This window comes from Harpia harpyja, chromosome 6 (assembly GCF_026419915.1).
Source record: "Harpia harpyja isolate bHarHar1 chromosome 6, bHarHar1 primary haplotype, whole genome shotgun sequence".
Classification (NCBI taxonomy): Eukaryota; Metazoa; Chordata; class Aves; order Accipitriformes; family Accipitridae; genus Harpia; species Harpia harpyja.
The window spans coordinates 17,087,033-17,113,694 of record NC_068945.1 but is presented as its reverse complement, the minus strand read 5'-3'; the positions used below and the strand labels follow the sequence as shown (position 1 = coordinate 17,113,694).

The 26,662-nt window shown below is 37.9% G+C and overlaps 1 protein-coding gene across 15 annotated transcripts in view; it reads left to right on the top strand.

Annotated features, from left to right (window-relative positions):
- ERC1 (ELKS/RAB6-interacting/CAST family member 1) overlaps nucleotides 1-26,662 on the top strand; it is a 317,835-nt gene that overhangs the window by 116,700 nt on the left and 174,473 nt on the right. For 8 of the 15 annotated variants that reach the window (XM_052789054.1, XM_052789061.1, XM_052789067.1 and 5 more), the window contains 5 exons: nucleotides 7,284-7,421; nucleotides 9,373-9,513; nucleotides 10,624-10,764; nucleotides 15,713-15,748; nucleotides 23,949-24,142. In XM_052789054.1, the coding sequence (XP_052645014.1) occupies nucleotides 7,284-7,421; nucleotides 9,373-9,513; nucleotides 10,624-10,764; nucleotides 15,713-15,748; nucleotides 23,949-24,142 (650 nt within the window). The remainder of the gene's footprint in view (nucleotides 1-7,283; nucleotides 7,422-9,372; nucleotides 9,514-10,623; nucleotides 10,765-15,712; nucleotides 15,749-23,948; nucleotides 24,143-26,662) is intronic. The other 7 variants (XM_052789065.1, XM_052789064.1, XM_052789063.1 and 4 more) reach the window with 1 other exon arrangement.

Below are 26,662 nucleotides of genomic sequence, written 5' to 3'. Positions count from 1 at the left end.
CCTCTCAGTATCAGTTGTCAGAAATAGCAAACTTTAGTGATAGGATTGTGTTAGAAGGTTTGAAGGAAATTCAAGCTATTTACTAGCAGGACAGAAGGATTGCAAACATTGATAGTAATATTCTCAGAATATGATTTGAAACATCTGGTTTAAATACTGTTTGTTATAGGGAATATGACAGTACAGAAAAAATTCTTTACTATTTGGAAGATACTATAATTACAATTCAGTTTATGGTGACTGTTCCTGTTAGTTCTACTTTGCAGTGATCTGTCAGCAAACTGGTGCTACCAGGGGATGATTAGGTATGCAAAAGAAAGGAGGACAAAAGGAAACAAAGGGATGGAGATGAATGTCCTTAGAGATTATTTATGTAAACATAGATGAACTATTTTTCTGGCCGATATAAATCTACTTGCAAAGCACCTTTGTATGAAAAAGCACTGGAAAGAGAATAGTATTTTGGGTCAGTGTCAATTGTTTGTTGCTTCTTCACCAATGGTACAAAATAATTAACTGTCTATACAAGTTAAGTCAATTTTTGTTGTAGCAGCACTTCTTCCTGCATACTATTCTTTTCTCAAGTCAACCTTATTGCGTAAGTGTGTGTACAAAGTTAGGTCGAGAATAAAGCATCAATTGCATTAGGTGTCCTGCAATTCCTAGATTATTTTTTTTTAAGCTTTGTTTTCTCTGTGTGCAAGTTTCTTCCTTTTAAAGCAGTAGCAATGTGCCTGTTTGTGGCCCATACATTTATTTGACAAGTAAGGTTTTATTTTAAGTAGAAATAACAAAAATAATTTCTTTGTGCTTTCTAAGCTGCATAGCAACAAAATGCTTTATTTGTAAAACTAAACACTGTAGAAATTCATGCTAATTTCAAAGGACTGCAGATTGGAGATGATGAGAGTAAAAATGACAAAAAGATTTTATCTTCTGAAAAAGCAAGCAACTTTTTTTTTTTTTTTTTTAATGGGAGCTGTTCTGAATTTTAACTGGACCTGAGTAGCAGTAGATAAGGATGACTGTGTAAGATGTACCACTATGCTGGAGTTTCCCCATCTCAAATTCTCTTTTGTCCTGTCCTTCTCCATGCTCTCCCCACCCCCCCTAGCCTTGTTCTCTTTCTTAAGCCAACTGTATGTTCCTCTGTAGCCCATGGCCACTGGAGGAATCTCCTGGTGTAAGATTCTCCATACCTGTTCAAGGTGTTACAGAATCCCACTATGTTAAGTTCAGCAACATCAGGGCATTTCCAAAGTGCACAATGATATTCCAATGTGATGTTGCAAAGATGGTAATGTTCCAGATAAGCACTGAAGTAGAGCAGCAGTAAAAAGAAGAAAACTTTCTTGGGAGGCAAAATAAAAATTAATCCTGTCTTCATTGGGTAGCAAAATTAATGTAAACTGAACAAATGTTTACCACTTAGCAGATTGCCATCTCTACACTAAAGTGTTAAATGGTACTCCAGAATTTAAAATTCTTTAAGAAGAGAGAGTGAGAGACCATGACTGGTATCTTGCATTTCATAGTGTCTTTAGTTTACTTTATGCTTAACAATCTTTACGAAATTAACTGATATGCAAACTACTTGAAGATGATTTTTAGTGTGATGATTCAAGAATAAGAATCTCTGAATATAACTTGACAACAGTTTAAGCATATTTATATCAATTGGTTGGATCATAAAGTAAAAAGAGCATACTGAATGCAGCTGAACTTTGGAAGGAACTCTGACTTGTGTTTGCCAAAATGTTACTGAAAAAAGGGAAATTGTTTTGATCTATCCTGAACTTCAAAACAACTTAAAAATCTCACCCTCACAACAAGCTTCAGCATTCGTTCAGCTTCAGCACATTGTTGCTAGTCATGGGAATTTAACCATTAAAATTAATAGCAAGAACATTACTTTCAGTCTGATTCAATACAGTAATATGAATGATATTCACTCATGTGACAGACCTTATTTCACTGTGGACTTTAAAAGCAACACCTTATATTGGAGGTTCAAATGGAGCCAACACAAATATAAAAGATCAAATTTTGCTTCCATCCATGCAGTGGTGAGCTATACTTCCCCCCTCCCAGGAATTTGTTAATGCTAAACTAAACGTGGATGTTTGCAATTCATCCGGGACTGTTGTAGTGGTACTTTTGCAAGATCTGCAATAGAAAGACAGTTATAATGATGAGGTTTTCAGTGTGACATTTATAAAAATGGAGCTTAATCTTATAAAACTGACCATTAGTATCTGCTTATAGGCTTTCATTATGGTCTCCAAAAAATGATTTTCAGAAACACAGTAATATTTACAAATCCAGTAGTATAGCTTTCTTGAGCAGTCTCTGAGAGCTTAAGGTGATGTCTCATTAATACATTTTAGCAACAAAATTTCTTTAATTCAAATCCATCTCAATTTTCTAGAGTAAACATCTTACCCCTTCTTCTGAAGCAACAAATTTTTTATTATGTCAGATACAACAATGTGATCATGTCTATTGCAACTGTTATGTTCTCATCCTGATTGTGATGCAAGTCCACCTTTCTCAGCCTCTCAAATACTGTGGGATTCTAGCAAAATCAAGAATGACTGCAGGCTTTCAAATTTTTGTCATGATTTTTTATTTATAGTATTCTTACATTGAAGGGAGTGGCATGTCTCCAACTAGACAGAATTCTGTCATCACATACCTGCTTACTCGCCCACGCTCTCTTCCACCATAGCTTTTTTTGTCCTCACGTTAATATTCCTGACACGGAGAGAATCACCTCTGCCTATGATTGGTGAGAATCCGTCATCTCCTTGTAGTCATTGACCCTGGAGCTGACATGACCCATAGTGTCTTTACAAAACCAAGGAAGAACTGTTTGGAAAGCTCACAGCTTATGTGAAGTTTTTGTTTATTTGGATGGCTATGCCACAGGAATAGAACAGAAAACCTTCTGTATATTCAGTGTGTATTATGATGAAGATGTCATGTTACCGATCAAAACAATCTCTGCGGAGCTGCACTGGGGAAGTCAAGTGCAGAGTATAAGCAAAGGCATTTTCACCTCTTTATAGAAAAAAGTACAGTGAAAGATTTGTCTGCAAGTAATATAGCTAGTTACCACATATTGGAGATACACACAAACAGTGGAATATGCAATTAGCTTTCTCAAGTTGAAAAATATTTTGAATTTAAAATAGACGTTTTGCATTTTTAAAATATTTCCAAACATTATTGGATCTTCATATTTCTAAAAGGATTATTTCACATCTCTGTTATTGTCTCAGAATGAACTAAGTTAAAGGGCTTTTACCACTTTGAATTTTTTTCTTTTACCACTTTATTCCTTTTACAAGTCAGAGTAGCAAGAAGAAAATTGAAAGTGGGAAATGAAACATAAATGCAGTTAATTCTGTTAAAACCCAGGTGATGAAAAAAGTTATCATTACATAGTGTCAATCTTTGATTAAAAATAAATATGTTGAAGGAGGAAAAAAACATTGTTTTCCAATAACAGGGTGGAGGCGAAAAAAGAGATTGAACGACCAGTTCACAAACTCCCTTAATTTATTCTAATTAGGAAGTCACTGGTACAATAGAAATTGTTTTCCAAGTGTTCAATTTCCACATACCCTAGGGAATGATGATGGTTCTACAGAAGGATTTCTTGGTTGAAGCATGATACTAAGGATTTACTAATAACCTCTTATCTAGAGGAATTTGGGAATCTAGTGGCCTAGATGGGTATTAAACTAGATGCATCTCATATAAATCCTTGGGCTGTTTTTAATTTGCATTTTCTTGGGTTTTTCAGTGAGATTGGAATTTGCAAAAAGTGGAATGCTGCTTTGCCTTTGGAACAGAATGCCAGAGGAAAATTCTCTTGCCTCTGCTCTTGTGCTTCAGGGCTGGAAGGCAAAATAATTAGTTCTACACAACTAGGACTAAATCACCTAGGTTGATACATGATAGTGCCTGACAACGGGTACTGTTGGAAAAAAAGATTTCAGTAAATCATTATTGATAAGGAAATTGGTATGCGGAGCAGATGATTCCAGTGTATATACGTGTACCTTTGCAGTAAGCTTAGTGTTGCTAAGTTATCCATAGATTGCTGTCTTTGCCCTACAAATTAAGTATAAATGGCAAGAATAAAGATTATTAATAATCTAATAATAGTATATATTTTTTATTTTTCCTTTTTGGAAAGATGGTACAGTAATACATATATATTCCTTAGGTTCGTAGAACATTTCAGAGGAGATTTGTCATCTTCTGAATATTTCACGACTAAACAGTGCTGGTTCAATCCTTGTCCCTTTATGCTTTCCAGAGGGCTTGGAGATTCCATTATGGTTTATTTCATCTTTTGTTGAGCAGAAAAGAAAGACCCTATTTTGGTTATCTGTTTTATTTTGATCAGTTATTTGAGAATTTGTTCAGAATTACTTTTAGTTGTTGTTGTTTGGGTAGGAAAAAGGGATGGTAAAACAAATATCACATATTATGTATTCTTTTTTAAAAGGATTTCAAACTACTTGCAAGGACATAAGAGCAAAATTCTTCATTAATTAACTATATGGGCAAAGTGAAGGCTATTCTTTGCTTTCTTCTTCAGATTATATAATTTTGGAGAACCTATAGTTTAGTTATTATTTGTTATAGTAGTGCAGGCTTGGGAGAAAAATGGAATAAAGGCAATTTTTTTATTGTTGATTGTGATTTCATAAGGAAATTTTGCATCTATTATTATACAAATGTTTCAGTTTTGCCACATTGTGCAGTTCCAGTTTTCTGTAGGTTAAGGGTCACATCCTTCTTTGGGGACTATCAGTTATCTGACCCTGCAAAAGGTGCAGTTGTACGTAGAGTGGGTTTTTTAGGTAGTGCCTAGATACTAGTATGACTTAGAACATTTCAGTGTACATGCTGTTCGCCGGATGATAACAAAAACCACTTTTCAGTCTGGAGTAATGAATGGTATGCATGTAGACTGGAAAGTATTCATGTAGACTGAAAGAATAGACAGGTTCACACTTTCTACACGTTACATTATTATTTTTTTGTATAATGGAGAGTGCAGTTGCAATGGGAAGATGCAGCAGTCATATAGTACTGTTGTACAGCTGTCGTCTTACTCTGGTCACAGTAAACAGTGTTACTGAAACATGAAAATGGATGCTGTGCTTGTGTAAATGCTTGTGCTGCCTTGGCAAGCATCCTAATATATGCTGAAGCTGAATTATTTAGCTGTCTCTTGTGTGTGGTTTGCTCACAGCAGAAAGTCATTGCACTATCCCCTCTTCAGCCAGTTGGAGCCTTTGCGAGAGTGTTTTGCCTCCAGAAGTAAACACGAGTCTAAGAATAGCTCAGCCTTCTTTGTAGTATATTTTCATGGTTGGCTGTCTAAACAGCCAGCCTGTCTAGACAGCTGACGACACTAAAAGCTCGTAAGGTCAAAAGCAGCCACGTAGGCCACTCTTGGGGATGTTACCTCCTTGGTAGCTGTACATGTGGGTGCTAGGAGAACTTTTCAGTCAGAACTAGTAGGGTTCTTTCGGAAGCTCCATGGGCTACAAGCGTATGCTAATAAGGCATTAAATAATAGATACGAGTGTATGAAGAAGGATTTTTCAGTTCTTACAGTTATTTGTGACTCACGTGATATATCACCAGTTATGGCTTTTTGGTGCTCTTTAAAATCTGTTTTGTAGTGTCATTTGTGTTGTGCCTAAATTTAGATTTTACACATAACTTGGAGGCCTAATACTTTTTTCTAATAGAAATTAATGACAAAGATAAATCAAAACTGATTTCAGTCCATTCTTTAAACAACAATACAAACACGTACATAGTTCTTCTGCTGTCAGTAATACATAGATTGTGTACCAAGCTGGATCGTAAGTTTACATGTGCTTGCATAAGAGAAACAAAAAAAACTGGTGTGAAGAATCTTACACCAGAAGACTCCTTCTGTGACCATGGGTTTACAGAGGAACATTAGCAAGGGTTTCCTTGAAGTAGGTTGTTCTTCCTCCTAGCTTCCACTTGTAACACATCTACCATTATTTGCAACGAGATGTTCAGCCCTCCTGCAAAATCTTTTACATTTATCATTACGGATCTAGACCATTTTCTAAACCTACGTTCCAGATGTAATTTTAATAGAGGTAGCAAAGTAGTAGTGGATGTGCCGAAATAGCCATTTGCTCTGTAATCACAGCAGCTCAGTTTTTGGAGGGTTGAAGAGTAAAACCTGGGGATAGTTGCTGTGTTTCCACTAACGGAGGAGCTGCTAACTGCTGTTGGACAGGTGAAGCAAAAAGGCTAGCTAATGCTTTCATTTAGTTTACTAAATAACTGGACTAGATAGCCTTTGGGGTTGTCTGGTTACATTATTTCTTACAAACGTCTTTGGAAGAATATCTTGTTACAAGTGTTTTGGAGATAGGCACCTTACATGCCACGTGTCATTCACCAGTTCATGATATACGTTTGCTGATGCAGGAAGAACTTGTCAGCAACAAAACCAAAAAGGAAGCAACTCAGAAATCTGTACCCAGTTTAATCCTTTGCTGATAAATTTGTTTTCAATGGGTAACCATAATGTTAACATTTCTGTTTCTTGTGATGTGTATGTATGTATAAAATGGGTTTAGCATTAGGTCTTCTCAGTCTGTCGAAAGATATATTTGGAACTCATAAATTGATCAAATTCTACACCCGCAGAAAAGATGACTGATGTAGTTTCTATCCAGGGAATGGCGCTTTGTGTTAGTCCATGATATAGCAAACTACCATGAGATGAAAAAGCAACGTGCCAGTACAGTAAAGAATATGACAGTACCAAAGGAAATACTTAAAATAATACTTCTTCACAACTTCTCTAGTTATCAAGTGTCTTTTTTGGTTTACATACGCTGTAGTGTTTTTCTCAGCTTTTTTCCTTTCATACCGTTAATACATTGATCATCCTTCAGTCACACAGTACCCAATGTCCTCGGAAATTAGGAATAATACCCTTTCTTTATGGTGTTCTTGTAAATATTATTTAGACTTTCTTGCTTTGAATGCTTTCCTGATTATCGGAAAGGTTACCGATTCCTTGTTAATATTGGATGGTTTTGGTTGCATGGTTTGATGTTTTGATGTAGGATTATAGGAACTAGGCCCTTGCCTACTTCCTTTGCTTTAAGAATATTTTTAAGCGTTTAATAGGCTCCTAAGATGGTTTTGGATGGTTTTGCTTGCTGTTGTCTTAAAATCTCCTCCTCCTCCTCCTGTTTAAGATTGAAAATCTTCAAGAACAGTTAAGAGACAAGGAGAAGCAAATGAGCAGCTTAAAGGATCGCGTGAAATCCTTGCAGGCTGACACCACAAACACCGACACTGCCTTGACCACGCTGGAAGAAGCACTTGCAGAAAAAGTGAGTGGGGAAGCCTAAGCCCCTGCCTTCGAAAGGTCCTTCTACTCATAACCCCTCCAAAGCCGGCTTTGCTTCCGGGGCCCCGTGTACCCGACGCTCCCACGCCGCGCCCCGGCGACCTCCTCCGCCCCCGAGGGCCGCGGAGAGCGCGGTTGCCGCCGCGGAGAGCGCGGTTGCCGCCGCGGAGAGCGCGGTTGCCGCCGCGGAGAGCGCGGTTGCCGCCGCGGAGAGCGCGGTTGCCGCCGCGGAGAGCGCGGTTGCCGCCGCGGAGAGCGCGGTTGCCGCCGCGGAGAGCGCGGTTGCCGCCGCGGAGAGCGCGGTTGCCGCCGCGGAGAGCGCGGTTGCCGCCGCGGAGAGCGCGGTTGCCGCCGCGGAGAGCGCGGTTGCCGCCGCGGAGAGCGCGGTTGCCGCCGCGGAGAGCGCGGTTGCCGCCGCGGAGAGCGCGGTTGCCGCCGCGGAGAGCGCGGTTGCCGCCGCGGAGAGCGCGGTTGCCGCCGCGGAGAGCGCGGTTGCCGCCGCGGAGAGCGCGGTTGCCGCCGCGGAGAGCGCGGTTGCCGCCGCGGAGAGCGCGGTTGCCGCCGCGGAGAGCGCGGTTGCCGCCGCGGAGAGCGCGGTTGCCGCCGCGGAGAGCGCGGTTGCCGCCGCGGAGAGCGCGGTTGCCGCCGCGGAGAGCGCGGTTGCCGCCGCGCAGAGCGCGGTTGCCGCCGCGCAGAGCGCGGTTGCCGCCGCGCAGAGCGCGGTTGCCGCCGCGCAGAGCGCGGTTGCCGCCGCGCAGAGCGCGGTTGCCGCCGCGGCGCGTCCCTCGCTAGAGGGCGCTGCAGGACGCGCGGAGCGGAGCGGGGCCGGGCGGGGCGGGGCTGCGCTCCCCGGGAGCCGGCGGCGGGCTCGGCTTCGGTGCCGCGGGCGAGGCTCGGGCTCAGCCGCCGGCTACTCCCCGGCCGTTAGCCGCTTGCCGGCGTTTTGTGTGGAGGACACTGGCGTTCTCGCCTCGCCCTCGCGTTACAGGCCGCGTCTTTAGTACGGTTGTGGGGTGCCTCACCTTACAGCTGTGGATTCTTCTGCTTCTTGACCTTTTTTTCCTTTTTCTTTTCTTTTCTTTTCTTTTTTTGTTTTTTTAAGTCTGGCTAATATTTTATCTTCTTTGCTCAGATATTTTAATAACAAATCTGTTTTCAAAGTTTTGCTGCGTGAAATGGAGTTTTAGTTCCCAATATTGAATCAAAACAACTAGTTATCCTGATAACTAACTTTTTTTTTTTATGCTTGCCCAATTCTTGGGAGATAGATGACTGAGGGAACAGCCTTGTCTATTCCATTTTTGTGGGGCAATTTTTTGGAATTATTTTCTACTTGATTCCCAGGGAACCGGGGTTACAGCTCCTTTAGTCTGTCAGATTCTATAAAGGTAAAGCTGTGGTAAAGCTTTGCCTGAGGTTGGGGAATTCACTTGCATACCTTCAACTTCTAAGATAACCAAAGCTCCATTGATACCTGGTGTACCAAAAAGTTGTCTTGTTGCCTTTTCTTACTGTATATCGATCCTGGTGGCACATATGCACTACAGCCCTTCCTCTCTGAAGGACCACAGACTTAACTCTACATTTTGGAAAAATAAGGTTTAAATAAGTAAGGAAGCAATACGTAATGTATCTTGGTCTAGGTTAATTTTTGATTATCAGAACCAGATAAATTGTGTTGCATTGTAACAGTACTGTGAATTTTCAAAGATACGGAATGCCTGGTATTTCTTAGCAATGAAACTGTAGATTTCCCAAGTTTCCTCCTTCTTGAGGGTCCGTTTTACAGCTGCAAAGAAAAGAAAATGGCAATACCCTACACTTCTCCTCCTCCTCCTCCTCATCTACAGTGTGTAAGAAGCATTGTGATAAGAAGTCTCAGAAGTTGAACTGACTAAGAGGGATTTTCTTCACAGAGTGCTTTCTTTTGTCAGGAAAGGACCATTGAGCGCCTAAAGGAGCAACGTGACAGAGATGAACGAGAAAAACAGGAAGAGATCGACAACTACAAAAAAGACATTAAGGACCTGAAAGAGAAAGTCAGCATTTTACAAGGAGATCTCACAGAGAAAGAGGTTGACCAGCAGAATGAATCAGTTGTGTTAGAATTGTTTGTTGCATATGTATGTGTTATATTTGAGGTGAAGAAAATTGTTCCTTTATAGTAATGGTCCTTAAACAAGTTTATCTAGTAAAGTATATTGTCTGAGAATTTTTCAAAGCATAAATATTTCAGAACCACCTTTTCATGGATAGCACTCAAGTCCCCTTATTTGCAGCAGTTAATCGTATTAGTAGTGAATGACTGATGGTTAATGATAGCATTTACTGGAGCTATGCTTATAAACAGCTGAAGGCAGAGAACAAGCTTGTTCCTGTCTAAATACAGGGAGGAAAGGACAGAGGTTGATCAAAGCTGTGGGTGCCAAAAGCATGCAGATAATGTTTATTCCTTTATGCAAACAATACAGCTAGTTCCTTTGACTCTGAAGAGTCCCTTTTGATAATTGAGTTGGTTGTTGGTAATGAGCCCATTGGCTAGACAAATTAACCTAATTATATTAGAGAAAGATAAACGTTCTCTGTTCTGTCTTGGAATTGTAAAATTCAAGTCTACTTACAATCTTTTTTCAAAACTGTCAAAGTAAAACAATACAAAAAAGATACACCAGCAAGGGCTAAGATTTTGTCTACATGGAGTCACCATTTGACAGGAAAAAAAACCCACAAAAATGATTCAGAAAACAAGAAGTTGAGATGTCTTCTGGAGATAGGTAGCATGAATCAGTTTCACCCCATAGCAGCTGTATATAGAAAAGCTTTGAATGCTTTCAGTTTTAGATACAGTGGCCAAATCTACTAACCACATATGATTTTTAAATACGACTTTATTTAAAACCAATTTTTCTTAAATGTGATTGTCACTGAAGCACAAGTTCCAGTTTACAGAATCTCCCATCTTTAAAAATGATTTAAAAATTAATTTGTTTTATTTTGATCCTGAAAACCTGAATTAAATCAAGCTGTCTTAAGTCAGTGACATGAACATCCTGACAAAATACCTTGTTCTAAGTTGGATCCTGAACATAGTGTGAAGGGATAGGAAGAAAATAAGACAAAAAAGAAACTAGCTATTGCACATAAGGAGTATTTACTTGATAGTTATTTTACATCTTTTATTTTAGGCATCCTTACTGGATCTGAAGGAACATGCTTCATCCTTAGCTTCATCAGGACTGAAGAAAGATTCAAGACTCAAGACACTGGAAATTGCACTGGAACAGAAAAAGGAAGAATGTTTGAAGATGGAAACTCAATTGAAGAAGGTAATTTTACTTCATATCTATATAAGTGGTGTAAACATTCATATGTTAGACAAATTGGCCGTGTCTACACAGAAAACTTTGGGTTCTGTGAATTGCTTTTCAGCAAGAACTGTGAAGTTGTGTCCATGCAAACTATATTATAAGCTAAGCCCATCAGAAAGTAACATTCAGACACTGGTGCTAATTTTGAACTACATTTACTTGCAGTAACAGTGCTGTTGGCTTTTTTTTTTTTAACAGGTACTGGGAATTAGAGACTTAGTCTGCTTCAGAACGGTTCATAGCAGTAATTGTGCCATTAAACTAGTGTAACAGCTAAAAAATTAACGGCTAAACATTTCACGTATCAATTACCAATGCTTGTAGGTGTTAATGTGATAAATTCAGATGCATGATTGGCCGGGCCCATAGGAATGCATAAAAACAAATGAAAAGAATGTATCACCAGTGAAGTGTGTGATCTTTTGTTTTAATCTCATTGCCAGTCACAGCTGATACATTGGTAGGAGTTTGCTGTTCAGAAGAATAATACTCTATTACAAGCAAGCTAATTTATTTGAACAGAATCTTTTGGTTATGTTTGCATTGCAAGCTTTCTTTATTTTAGCTGTGAGTAGCATAAATACTGCACTGTTTAGAGGATCATTGATTTGATTTTAACTTTTTTATTTTAAAAGAGCAGGTGATGAAGAAGCACAAAACATACTAACCGAAACAGTGATAACACTTCTATTTATAAAATTAGAACAAGACAAAAGGCAACATGATTTTTAAAAGAAATTTAAGTCTTGGGTTGTGGAGTTCTAGCTGTTTCTTTACATCTAACCGGGAAAAGAAGGAATGCCTCTGCTGTAGTTTGGAACTCTGTCCTAGTTCCTAGAATGTGACATCAAATTTTGAGTCATCAGTTAAGATCTTTTAGGATTTCTGTTGCATGGGTGCAAGGTGGGTGTTAATGAACCTGAGAACTCTCTGTAAGTGAAACTCTATATACACATATCTAGACCCATGTTTGCCCTTCTTTTTAATTTTATTACACAAAATAAACAGTTCTGTTATTCAGCATCAACAAAGCAACATAGCAAGAAAAGATAATGTGCACATTTAATTGGTCTCACAGGCTGTTTTCAGTGTACTGTACAGTGGGTGAATATTTCAGAAGTCCTGAAGGGCTCTTTCATTTGAATTCTCTGTCATGAATTGCAGTTTTACCCTTTATCAGTGTGTTACACATAATGAGGAATATATTGTAGCTAAGATTTGCCAGAGGTTGTTACAGCAATTGGATGATAGTATTAGTTTGTGGGTAGACAGCTGCAGCGGAGAACATTGTTACAAGTACTTTAAGAAAAAAAAAAGCACTAACTGGGAGAGCACCTAAAAATAGTTAGGTTATGAAAAACCAGTTGCGGAAATTCAATTAATTAGGGAATGCATCTGTATATTTAGCATTTGTAAATGTAGTGCTTTTCACTGCTTCCCTTGAGATCCCTTTCCTCACTATAAGCAGTGAGTATATCAGTAGTATAAGTGGGTGTGGAGGTCGACCAAAATCTGGTGAAACATTGCTGGCTAAAAGACAAACATGCAGTTAATTTGCACTGCAATGACAGTGCTTCACTGCAATTGTTTTAGGCCTACCTCCGCTCCTTCCATTTTAGAGAGGATTGTGCTTAATAGCTGGTATCCAGGAACATCACATAAGGACACTGAGCCAGTTCATAAGACCATATATTTTTATAATCTAATCTCTTTTTTTCAGGAAATAATTAAGACAGTGGATTATTCACCTGTGATCCTTTTCCTGAGGGTTAAAATGGGAAAATAGCTCAAATGTTAAGAGCACTATTAATTGTACAGGACAGCTATGGGACAAATAACTGTATTTTCAATTTGGTTCTGAGAAAAATAATGAATATAAATTTATTGTATTGTACACACAAATAGATTCACATCTTCCCATCCAAAGAAGCTACCTAAATCATTCAGTCAGTATGGTTTCGGTTCTACAAGCAAAGAAAATCAATAGCCTATCGTTACCTATGAGCAGTATAAAGCCCTTCCATAATATGCTGGATATCTGCTCCTCTGCTTCAGGCGTTACTGCTTACTAAAGGCATTTGGACAATTGTTTCCTGTGCAGAGACCCTAAAGGAGTCTCTCACGTTCTACTGAGACAAAATCATCAATACCTTGTTCCTTTTTTCAAATACTGTGTCATGTTGGGCTACTGCATTCTTATTCAAGGGAAAATTCAAATTCAATGGAAAGATTTTTTTGGTGATAAGAAGTCAGTCCACAATGGCTTTTTATAAAGGAATTGGAGCTCTAAGACCCAGGTATGCTTTCATGTAATTAACCGTGCATTTGCTTTCCTCAAGCTGTACGAAAGAGCCCACTTCTACCACTGATTCTCCTTGCTTTCTAGAACCAAGTCATGGTTACTCATAGTTACTCAAGAAAATATAGTTAGCAACTGCTTGAATGTATTTTAAATTTAAGAGTAAGTTTAGATATTTCTTTAATAACCTTTTTTCCAGTTGTTTTTAATTTTGCCAATTTTTTTTGTCGCTTGCAGAAAAGTAGAAAAATGTATTTTTAAAAGGCTTTCTCTCTTTAAATGCACTGCAGATATTTATTCAGGCAGTTTGACATTCTCAAGGTGGATTAGTTCCTTGTCATCCTTAAAACAATTATGATAGATAATCCAGCTCCAATTTAAAGCTTCTAAAAACTGTTTTACACATCTGCATTGTTAACCATTGCAAATAGCTGTCACAACCTTAAAACTAATGGCTACAAAAGAGCATTCAGTTTAGAACCAAATTAGAGGTTTATTATGTTGAGTTTTATTACATTATCTCAGTGCTGTTTTGCATAAGACACATGCAGGAAGGACTCTCTTGTGTAGCTCTTAACAGCAAATGGCAAAAAGCCTTTTCTTTTAGGTTGTTTCCCTTACAGTTTGAACAGAGATGTGTCTAACACCAATCTTGTTTCCCTTGCCTCTTATTTCCACTGAACAGTTTGAGTACTTTCCGTTAAATCTATTAGCCTTAGAAGTTAAGCAGCTGACAGAAGAGACTGAATTGGAGTACTGTTAAGCCATTAGATAAAAAAGATTTGGGCAGTCCTTGGAAAAAACTCTTGCTAATCTCTAAACAGTGGGCCTTTGAGAAATCATGAACAGTGCAAACTTCCACTTTTTCTGTAAAAGGTATTTAACTTTACACTAAACTGAAATATTATTAACCAAATGGAGTGCAGGGGTGCTGAAAAGTTGCTGGTATTATTTTTCTTTCCATGTAAGCAGTCTCCAGTGTCTGACTCAAGGTGTCTACTTCTCATTGTTACTATTCCTCTTCTTACTAATGAGTGTTTTACATTGATCCCTGTCTTAGCAAATAAAACTGCAGTGTTTTTCATATTCGGGATTGGGTTTTTTAATAATGATACTATGGTTATGCAAATCTCTGAGCTTAATGTTCTAATCATTCTACTGTCATTGCTTCTGTGCTCAGTTGTCAGCCTGCTGCCAGCAGGAGATACTATGGGAGATTCTGAATGCTGAAAGCAACCCATAAATCCCTGTTCAGTTTACATGGCCTGGTGTCCTGCCTTAAACAGTCTCCTTTTTGCTGAGATGGAATCATTAGAGGGAAATCACACACAGGGGGTTCCCTCCCTGTTTTGCTGTGAAGTGGTTTTATGCTGTGTGGCTTTTATTTGTTTGTTTGGTTTTTTCCCTTAGGAAACACTTTTTTGAAACTTCTGTTTTAATGTAATAGTTTTATAGTGAAAAAGTTTTCTTCTAGTTGTTTTTCTTCAGGATACTCTTTTCCTAGCTTTTTCTGTCTTGTCTTTCCCAGCCAATATGCTTTGTTTCATTTTGTTTTTCTAATCTGGGAGAGACCAACTAGTATTAGAATTTGTTCCAGCAAAGATGAGTGGATTTTTGTCCGTCTTCATTTCCAGTGCATAGTTTTTCTCCCTATAGATATTTTCCTTATTTGAAAGGGATCAAGGTTAGAGAAAAGAAAGAGTCCAAAACCATATGTTAACAAACTGCCCCTTGGTGCAGTTCTAGGAACTTTTCATCAGTGAATGTTAGCAGTGATTCCCTGCCAGGAAAATACCTCGAGATTCAACAGGCTCACTCAGAGGATGGGGTTTTTTTTCTGCTGTGGTGTTCTTCCTTCAAGTTCAGGAGGATAGTATCTTTCAAAAGACAGGAAAAAATGACTGAATGAAGTGTTGACCCAAATTCTATGTTTCCCAAGATTTAACTCGGCTAGTCTAATATAGGGTCTGATGCTTTTTATTTTTGTGACCATGGATTTCCTGGCGCAACTGAAAATATTACTGATAATATTGGTAGATGAGAGAGAAATAATCTCTTTTGCTCTCAGCTGATGATTTGGTTTTTCAAAGAAGGGCTGATAAACGATGTATTCAGCATAGAAACTCAGAAAGAAAGAGGCTACCAGGAAAATCAGGATGTCTTGTAAAAATAAAAGTAAAAACCCAGCAATTGCGTTCAGTGTTCAGATAGTGTCAGTTACTGAATTAGTTTTCTAAACCATTTAGCTGTCTTGCAATTGGTATAAGTGAAGCACTAGAAATTAAAGTCCCGCTCAACCTGTAAAACTGCCATCTGTAAACCCAAACACAGGACTACATTAAGTATTTGAGGACTGGACAAAACTATTAAACTGAGAAATCAAGATCAAGTTTGGAACTTCACGAGGGTAACTCTCCATGTTTCTCATGTTTCAAAAGCTGGTAGTAATGCATGCTAAAACCACAAATTAAGATTCTGTTGTCTTAGTAAATTAATGTCGCAACTATTATTTTAAATTCTTTTCTTGTTGCATCTTTTCTTTTTCTCTCTCACACTGTTCCTATCCCCCATTTTTCCCATCTTTTCCTATCTTCTTTCTCCCTTTAGCACCCTGAAGTTTTATTGAGTCATCCATCCAAGCCAGTAAGTGTCCTGGCAAACTGAGAGGCTATTGCCAACCCCATTTAATTTTCTGTGTTGCATGTGTATTCACCTGTGCTTTTATATCTGGGCCAACACACGGTATGTTGGTGAATTGCTTTAGTAGTGGGTATGGATAGTATGGATACAAACAAAATGCTATAGTATGTCTAACCAGTCATGCTCAAAAAAGCCTTCTAAGATGCTTTTACTTTTTGGCTGCGTTGGTCTAACTTTGTTTTTGTTTGGACAGCTTAATATTGTGCCAATGTTTTTGTTTCCCTTTGTTGCTTGCTTGAAGTGTCCTGTGGCTTTTCTTTCATCTCCATTGTCCGTGCATTTTCAGAGCTAGAATGTAGAATTTCTATGCAAATCAAGCTTCTTGAGTGAAAGTATTCTGTAACACCATGTACAGCAGCGCATTAGAAATAATAATTAAGGTGTGGGAAGTAAAAGATTGCTTAAAAACTTGTGTAACCATTAAGCTCACCGGTACTGTCAGTTTAATTTTAGATCCTATTACCAGTCTTCTGTTTGATGTCAAAGAGCACTCCTTTCAAGGAGCATCTGTATAATAATATCTTGACACTGTAAATTATGTAATCCAAGGTGGTTTTCATCAGAGATTTCTCTTGTGACTGTGTGCATAAAAAAATCGTGTTACAAAACTTTCAGGAGGCTGATACCTATGTTACTCTTGTCAATGTTCAGGGTAAATGTAGCTGTCTAGCCTGACAATCATTGTCTGATGGTCAGAGAATTGCTGGTGCTTTTAATAGTTAAGTTTTTGTCCCATCGCATATTAGAAATGATTTTAATAGAGCAGATAATACAATGCATTTATGGGACTAGATTTGGGAAAAGAGTTGTGGGGTGCAATAGGGAAAAGTGTTTTGTTAGGACTATCAGAAATAACAACAAATAGTCAACTAGGGCATAAAAACTCCTACACTGCATTTTGAGTTATTTATTATATGTAAAAACAATCATTAATAAATATTCTAAAGTATTTGGTGCATAAAGGATCAGGAAAAAATAACATAATTTTCTTAAATACCATATCCACTAATCTTGTATTCTTTGAAGGATTTCATTATTTAGTATTTCATGACAGAGAATATTTTTTTTCCCCCAAAGGTTTTGTGTGTTCAGGTATGAATAGCAGACTCAAGACTTTTCTGGTACATTGATAGCTTCCCCCACTTTAAAATAATTTGCCAGCCTCCTAACCTGTAGATTGGACTGGTACAGTCCGTAACTAAACTTGTTTAATGCATCCTATTAAATAGATTCTTTTATCAATTGTTTATGGTTTTGCAAAACCTTTTAAATCTTTTAGCTGAACTTTCTTACATTGTTTGATTCAGTCTGAGATTTTGTCTGGTTTTGTGTCTTTTTGAAAGAAACTCTTGGCCGCTGTTTTCAGGGAAAAATATAGAAATATGTTGGTTTTAATCTTTTTTTAACACTAGTAATTTTTTATTAAAAGATTTGGTCCTTGTACCGGATATTTTTGATGCCCCTGTTTAAATCTGTCTAAATTGGTTAAAGGTTAAATGCATTGTCTATTCGTACATGCTCAGTAGATAGATTTAGCAATGAAACTTCCCAAAGGTTCCACCTGAACTGGTTATACCCCAACCTGAAGAGGGAGGAACACCTTCCCATTGTCTCTCTGTATTGCCACAGCCTCTTCTAGGTCTGGTCATTTGAGCAGGCAGCAGCAATGCTAAGTAGACTATTCACCAAATACCGTGCTGGTTCCAAGCAGCTGCTTGATACAAATACAGCAGAAGCAAGAATCAGCATCTCAGTGTGCAGAACGGATCAGGACAAATAATCTGTTGGGAATGGAAGCCAGTACTGAAAGTTAACCACTGGGAGGAGAAAAACAGGTTGGATTTTGCTGGGGGTATGAGTGGCTCGCATTACCAGGAAAATTGTACTGAACCTGGGACTCGGGGAAGACATGGTATGAGGAGGGGGTTGCATATGAGCAGAAGACATGGGACTACAGGTGCTGTTGGATAGAACTAACTGTGGAAAAAAAAAAAAATCCCCCAAACCTGAAAAAAAAGTGGCAGAAAAAGGATGAGGAGAACTGGTAGATTAGTGGAATCTGCCCAAATAAAAGGAGTGGCATTTGAATCTGTCTAAATAATGTTGATAGAAGGTTGGGGAGACAAGATATAGTACAAAAGGATTGTACTTGGTGCAAATAGGCAGGAGAATTTGTGCCCAGGAGAACATATTCTCTATGAAATCTTTACTAGCATGCAAAATTTCTGAGACTCCCCATTACTCTGAAGTCAGAAAATACGAAATGTGGGAACAAACTCTGTTTTATTCCCCAGTATGATATAATCAACATATAGGATAAGGTACAAGAGGCAGTGTGGTGGCTTTTAAGTCCCAGTCCTATTGGTGTTTCATGACAATGTCAGCATCATCTCATGCAGCGGAAGGTTGGAGGGGTTTTCTCCCTGATTTTCTTATACCTAAAAAATTAAACTTACCTACTCTACCCCTCCCAGAAACCTTGTTAAGGTAACATTCATTTTGAAAAATTAAATATCCAAAAGCTAGGAAATGGCCAATGCAACATTGTGTGACCTTTCTTGTTTTTCGTTGTGAGCTAGTTGTTATAACATTTTATAACTAGATTACTGCCTGCAGACTCTTGCAGTCTTCAATATTGCTTGACAAATGCTCCAAGAATGAGCCAGAGATATATAAGGAAGATGATAATCATCTAGAGAAATCAGATGATAAAATATTTTTTTTTAAATGGTAGGAAAGCATTGAGTGAATAAAGCAGGATTTTTTTTGCATCTCCTTTTTTCACCTGCACAACAGGTATAATAATGCATCCTCATTTCCCATTGGTGGTGTTATGAAGTGGTTAGTTACCATTTGCCAAGAAATAGCCTACAGTCATGATTAGCATGATAGAAAGAAAATTGGGAAAATACTCTTTTTTCAGTGTCATTTTGTAATTTAGAGTAAACGAGGCATAGAGCCATGCACTGAATATCAAAAAACAAGTACTGAATATCTGATCATTACTTTAGTAAATCCTTTCTGTGCATTGAATGAAGCTCTGTTTCTGTAAAATAGTAGCTTCTGGTCAGCTGAATAAAGCCTGGTTCAGAGGAGGCATGGGTAGGGGGAGTTGAAGTATGCTCGCAAAGACAGCCATCACCTCGGCATTTCCCCCATCTTTGTACACTTTTTGTGTTGGTGTACAACCAAAGAGAGCAAATTGTTAATGTTTAATAACAACTATAGGAACTCGCATCTTTCTGAAGAGAACACTTTTTGTCAGTAATGGCTTCTCTCAAGGCATCTTACTCTTATTTAGACTTTCAGCTGCCTTTATGAAATTATTCCAACCAAATATTTGCTTATTCAGGGACAAAAATTTACAGTCATGTTAACAGAGACTAACCATTTAAAAGATTTTGTCAATAATAAGATAACAAACAACTCTTTGTGACAGACTCAATTTTTCTGGTACATAGTATATCAGAGAATTCACTGAGCCTTTTACTTCCAGTACAGCCTTTTTGAAAAGTTCTGTTACCGTACATGGTGTTTAGAGCATTGGAACTAAAAGAGGAACAAGTCTGGTTTTCAAATTTATAATTTTGTTGAAACTAATAAAGACACAATATAAGGCAGCACGCATGTTTTATCATTTGAATCCCTGCTTTCACAATAGGGAAAATAAGGAAAATGGTTATATGTGTTTGTCTTTTGCAGTAGAGTCATATATTTTTGTATTTGTGTGTGCATTTACTATTTTTAAGAGATGTGAGGCATACTTGGAGGTAGGAGGGTGGATTAAAATGGGATTTCATATTCTTGGGAACTTCTACTTTGTGGCCAAGAGTTCTTGGCAACATTTGTATGTGAAATGTTAAACTGAATTTACTGTCTCAATTCATAGGTAAAAGTAGGAAGTGTTTGCTGTGAATTATTCGCTGTTTGATTTAGTTAATCTTTTAGGAATATTGATTTGGAATCTTAGTCATAATGTTTGGAATTTTTATTTACATTTTAGAACTTTTAAATTAGATCTGTGCTATTGTTTTCTTCCCTGCCTCTGGCATGCTTTAAGCTGTGTAAGATTACCTTTTCTTTTAGTAAAGAGTTTTTTGGCATGAGAAATATCAGCTTAGAAAATTCTTTTTAATGAGTTTTGTCTTCCTCTCCTCTCCATCTGTAAATAGTGGTTATTTCTGTGAAACATTGGTCATCTTTATTTTAGTTGTAGAAGTTGCCTTTGTCATCTGATTTTCTGTGAAAGCAATAGAAGTTATAGTACATTTATTTGAGGAACAATCACTCTTTCTTTTATTCTCTAGGTACCTGAAGCACTCACCCCATCACTTACCACATTCCATATGGAAAATGATGGCTAAGAGCAGAAAAGCAGAAAGCTGTTAAACCACCTCTTAGTTTATAGTCCCTCTTAAGAACTTTGAGAGCATATCCAGAGTAGTAAGCTTAAACTGAGTAGTAAGCTTAAACTACCCTTGGTCCTGAACCACTTAGAGTTTGAAATTGGATGCACACTAGCAAAGATTAATACTGATCAGATGAGCTGTGCTAAAAAACACAGCTTGAGAAGATGCTGCTTTCTAGCTAAAATGTGACTGTGTTTCTTATGCAGATCAATGCACAACTAAACATGCAAGTTTGTGCTCTTGAAAGTAGCTTAAATGGACCTATTTGAGTCCACACTGGAACAGACATGGAGGGCTAATGACAGGGTCAATACTAACACTTAAGAGGTTTAAAATAGTCTGTAATCAGTTAAACTCAATGGTCTATGTAGACATACCTTTTCTTATTTCTCATTTGTCAGAGGAGAAATGCAATGTTCCCTTCACCCTAAGCAAGCTGCTTTTTTAATTTACTTAATTTTTATCATACTTTTATACATTTTCACATTTGTTTGTAACTATATTAAGAGGTTGCAGGTTTAGGAATACTGTCTCAGGCAGAGCTAAGAGTTGAACCTATCAAAATGCGCTTCTTATAGTCTCTTAATACAGCAGAAACTGTCTTAGTGCATTTGTCGCCTTATGTGTCAATTCTGTTTCGAAAATGAAATTACTGCCTTATTTTGGATATTTTGTACACCTTTGGTGAGTGGGGGAAGTTGTGGTTTTTTTACTGTGAATATAGGAATTCATTATTTGTGTTTAACTTTCTTTTCGATTAAAAAAAAAAAAAAAAAACAAAAGAAAAAAACCCAAACCACTGCTGAATTATTTTGCACAATGTTGCATTGGGAAGGTAGCCAATTTCGTCTGTTCCAGATCTTGGTGTGAGTTTGTGGGAAACCTCTAAATGCATTGGTTTTCTCTCCTATACAATAAATGAATCCGGTAGGATTTTAGATATGGTCATGCAGCACGTATTTTGTACACAACCCACTAAATGGACCAAAGTCACTCAGTTAGTAACTCACAACTCAGGAAGTGGTCTCCAGTTTACACCATATCACATAACGTTTTCTTTGTGTTAGGTGAAAGTATCCATGCTTATGTGCGTTATATACAAATAACATGTGTTACGTGTCTTAACTAATAAATTATGTCGTGTAAATAGCCCTTTCGTTCTATAAGAACCAGGCACACTGACTTGTTGGCTAATTTTCTAAAAAAGAAAATTGATTTCCTCTTCTCAGTAGTGTCTCTTGGGTTGTTGTGGAGATGCTTTTATTAGCACAGAGTAACATAAATCAGGATGGTCCTGACAGTAGAATTGCATTAGGTCTTATAACTTACTTTGAATTAGAGAGTTTAGTAATCCAGGCTAGTAGCCTAACTTTGGTTTAGGTTTTTTTAAAGAAGTTTCTTGACTATCTGATTATGTATTTTGGATGACTTTAAAGAGCCTGGAGGAGTATTTGTTAAAACAAACAATTTTAGATGTTGGAAACATATCTAAATCCAGTGCAGAAGAATTGAGGTTCTGTGTCTGGTGAAAACCAGACTTAACTCTATACATAGTGTCTCTTAGGAGAATATAGATGCTCCCCCATAGATTTATAGATGTCCCCTGAAAACAGTATTCCCAGTTCCTGTAAAACAGTATGTGGGAAGGAAGGATGGCATTTTGTTTGAAGTTTAGGTATAGTCGAAAAGGAAATGAAATCAAGTATTTCAGATTTGCTGCAGTCTGGAAATCCCAATAAGGCATTTAAGGAACACCCACCACCACTCTCCTTCCAAAGCAAAGTATGTTCCCTGATGCTTGTAGCTGTTCATGGCACCGACGTGCTTGTCAGTCTCATCGCTGCAATGTCCTCCTGGAGTCTGCGTCATCTTGGCAACATATTAATTAGACTTCTACTTGCTGTAGAGAGCCCTTTCCAAGGGTATGTAATTCGAAGTGCTTATGGGGCAGTAAGGAATCTGGAAGCATTGACAGCCCTAACTCCAAAAGGCTTCTCAAAGCTTCCAGGCTCACCAGGGATGCACTCAGAGCTGGGTCTCAGAAGCTCAGGAGCGGGATTTTCAGACTTACAGCTCAGTGACAGAGGAGTGGCGGGGTTTGACTTGAAAGTCACTCAGAAGTAGGGAGCATTTTAAGTCTTCCTAAATGCATTGCCTCAGGAAAGGGTTCTGTTCTTCCAGGATCTATGGTTGTCAGGCACTCCTGCTGAGATCTGCCTGGGAGACCTGGGGATTGCCAGGCATTTTTTTCTAGGATAAAATACTGTGCAGGTTATCCAGCTTTCTGGAATCTCTGCTTTAAAAAAGACAGAACCAAAACAGTTTAGCATCAACCCTCAGGCAGGACCTGCAGGGCCAAGGCCCTGGAACATGATGTGTTCCAGTATTTGGGAAACCCAGATCCGTCCCAAGGCCTTGGCTTTAACAGAGCTAATTAAAACCAAGAGACTTCAAGGCAAAAATGTTGGGGTCAATGAGCGGATATTTTCCTCCAGTCTTATTTTACTGAATAACTAAACAGATTTAGCCAAGTGTATTTTTGCCGTTTGGTTCTTTGGAAGCAGCAGCTTCTAACCCTGAGTTTTATGCTGCTGCAGTTCTGTCCAATTGCCTTTAAAATCAACAGAGTCCTGTACTATTGGATTTAGGCTTACTGAGCTTTGGAGCAGAATATTGGCAGCTTGTAAAACAACTTTCCGCAGCTGGTACACATGGGGGGAAAAAGTCTGTAGTCTTATCTTCTGTTTTAGGTTTGTTTCAGAGAAGAGAAAGGCCCTGAGTTTGCAGGCAGTCTTGGTCAGCAGAATAACTCCACCAAACCTGCTATTCACTGACGCAAATTTGAGCAATTCTGAAATAGCTTTAATTGATATCAAATAGCAGTTCAAGATTCAAGAGCAGAAGGGCAGGGGGAGAATGAAAAGATAATACTTAGTCTGCTGGTTTAAATTCCAGCATAAATACTGCCTCCTCTTTGTCTCTAATGTGCTTGGGAACTGTTGAATTAATTTTATGAAAAAATTAGTGATTTTTATAACAAACCAAGCCATTTAAAAAAAAACAAACCCCAAACCAACACCTTCTTTGTTAGAGTCATTTATCCTCAGTCCTCTGATGTTTTTGTCCCCATAGCCTGAAAAATCATATTTCCTAGATAACCAGGCAAAAATAATTTCAGTAGGTAGCCATACTTATGTTAGTCCTAGTCTGTACAGCTCAGATAACTAGCAAGGATTTCAGTACATCAGCACCATCTGTGCAAATCTGACACTTTGCATACTGATGTAGTTACTGAAGGCTATTAACCTGTGATTTGTTTTTCTAGATTATCTAGGTTAAAAATACCTCAGATAACTAATTCTACACTGTTTCAGAAGCATATTTTAGGAATTTTTATACCCACTAACACTTACGTTTCTTTTTCTTTCCTTTCAAAGAAGTTTAACTTTTTTCATATTTTTACTTCTTTCTTCTGTTGATTGTTTCACACCAAAAAATCACCTAAATTTTTTTAGACTGAATTAAAAATATTAAATTTGTTTCTGAATTTTTCTTTTCCTAGAAAGTATTTTCCCATACTTAAAAGTAGCATATGCACTGTATATTTATTTCTGTGTAGTAATTAATATTGCCATTTTGAAATAGATATCTAGATAGCGTTTTGCCATTGTCATAGTATCTGTAAAATACATACATGTGAATGAAGTGTTTTTTCTTGAACCTTTTTCTTACAGGCTCATGAGGCAACACTGGAGGCTAGGGCCAGCCCAGAGCTGAGTGATCGTATGCAGCAGCTGGAAAGGGAGGTAACACGGTATCGGGAAGAATCTAGCAAGGCTCAAGCTGAAGTGGATCGTCTTCTGGAAATCTTGAAAGAGATGGAAAATGAGAAGAATGATAAGGATAAGAAGATAGCAGAACTGGAGAGGTGAGAATGGTATAAAGTTACTAGAGGAGCAAAAGAGCTGGTTAAAGTTAGAGATAACAGTCCATTTTTCTTGTCTTAACCTTGGAGTGCCTGTTTTGGGAAAGTGTTTAGAGTTTTTCTGCCTTCATTCCTTTATTTTGGTAGATTGTAAGCAAAAAGGTGTCTTACTGTGTGCTTTCATTACCTGGCTGCTCAAAAACAGGGCTGATACAGATAGAACTAGAAGGGTAGATAGAGCTGTAGGGGAACGGAGGTGGTAGGAAAAGTTGCTGATGCTGTGGTGTGTTTGGAGAACAATTTGTTCTTTTGATTTAATAAATTCCTCAGGCATGGTTCTCCAAAAAACAAATAGGAAAAATGACTTTTAAGAGCTTGTGATACTAGTTACTCAGGTTCTTCTGACAAGTGGTGTTGAAAATCTTTGTACTGGTAGGGACACAGGTAAACTTTGGCTTATGTGAAGCCAAATGAACAGATTTGCTTTTGTCTAAATGAAATGTGATTCAGCACTTTTCAGCATTTTTGATCTTTCTGTTGGAGCCAGGGTGCTCCAATATTTTTTTCTAGACTTCAATGTCCCAAACAAAAATTATAATTTATTATGATTCCATGACATTTGTATCACAATTATAAATAGTAGATCTTGGGAAAGACCTGAAACAGATTCTGTTTTCTGTCATTTTCTTACCTTACAGTGGGCCAAGAGAGAAGTTTCTAGGCAGTAATACCTGTTTGGGTTTTTTTTGTTTACTTCACCATTTGCAGTGAAGAATCCCTAACTCGGAACAGCAAAATGGAAATTCTATTATTCCCATTTTCCTTGTGCCAGAATAGTCTTTCTAATTCTATCTTATCACTATTTAACTGCTCTGCATTTAGTGTCAGGAAGATTAGGGCAATTAAGTAGAGGACATTTCAGGTTCTGCGTGATGGCAATGGTTATTGTTCATTGACTTGATGATAGGCAAATTATGAACCCCTCTGAATGATTTGAAAAACTCTTTTCTAAGAAGTCCATTCTTGTTTGCTTGAAAGTGACAGAGCTCTGAAACAGTTCAACTTGTCATCTGGGTTTCTTCTTTCTTTGTGACTGTAGGCAGCATTGTGTTAGTTTTCTTCAAGTTGTTGTTTTATTTAACCAAAATTCTCTACACCTGTGGTGTAAGCTTGAACACCCAAAAGTGAGGATACATCCTTTTTAACCATCTTCCCTTTTTTTCTAAGTGATATAACTTTCAGCCCATTGATATGTGATGTATTCAGCAGAACATTCAGACAATAGGTTGATAGAGTAGATACATTAAGTATAGACATGAAAAAGCTAAATAGCAGTTACAAGTCATGTTTGTCTGTGGGATTTTTTTCAGTCCCTTAGAGGCGCCCATCTTGGGCGTGAAGTTTACCACGTCACCATCTTAGGGCATGCAAGTTGACTAGGGATCAGGGTATAAGCATCAAACGTCTATTAGAAGTAAGGTATGGGAAAGAAATATGTTCATAGTGCCTTAATTTTTTCTGTGTACAGAAGTAATTATTGTTTAGGAAAAGCAAGTCAGAAATACTCATTCCTCAGCCTGATTCCTAGAGAAGATTGGAATGGAAGGAAGAGAATTTTCTTATGCACGCTTTTAATTCAAGTCTGATTTTTTTATTACATTAGTGTTCAGAAACTCTAATCAAGATTGGGACTTGTGGTGTCAAACCCATAAACACATATAAATGGCCTATAATCAAAAGAGTTTATAGTCTATAAAGCAAAAATAACAAAGAAGAGAAATGAAGATGCTCCTCCATCTCTTTTACAGATAAAAGCATTGGCACCCAGTCTTCAAAGAGTTAGAAAGGAACTTTGTCTTTGAAAAGTCGCAGTTCCAGAGATCTGCAAAGGAATTATTGTTTTTCATGTTACTGTGGTAGATTCTTGCTGTTTCAGTCACAGGCCAAACTCTTACTATATCAATGAAAGCATAAAACCCGCAAATGACTGGACATCATTCTGTAACAATCTGGTAAATACTTTGACTACTCAGTATTATCCATTCCTTCTTACCACCTAATCTTCGCTCTTATAAAAAAATAGAGCAGTGGTCTTCTTTTTTTAACTTGTCTTCTTTTATTTCTAGTAATTAGAATAAGGATTTCAGCTATGTCAAAGAAAAGACTACTTTTGTTGTTATGTGATTGCCAGCAGCTCTGTAAATCAAGGGGGGGAAAAATATCTAAGAATATTCATGTTCTCTAACCACTGTAAGTGGAAATGGAAAAGGTCATCAAGATCTAGAGATCTAAGGTGCATACTGTTAGTGTGGTGAATTAGCAAAGTATCAACACCTGAAATTATTTTTCAGGTGGAACTGTAATATAATCACAACACTGGAGAAAAAGGTAGAAGGTTTCAGATACTTTGTAGTGACGTTTTAACTAGTAATTTCTCTTTTTCTGAATAATTGTTGAACTTGCTATTTGGCCTTAGTTGTTTTCAGCTGCTCACCCAAACCCCTATTCTCTGGAAGCTTGCTT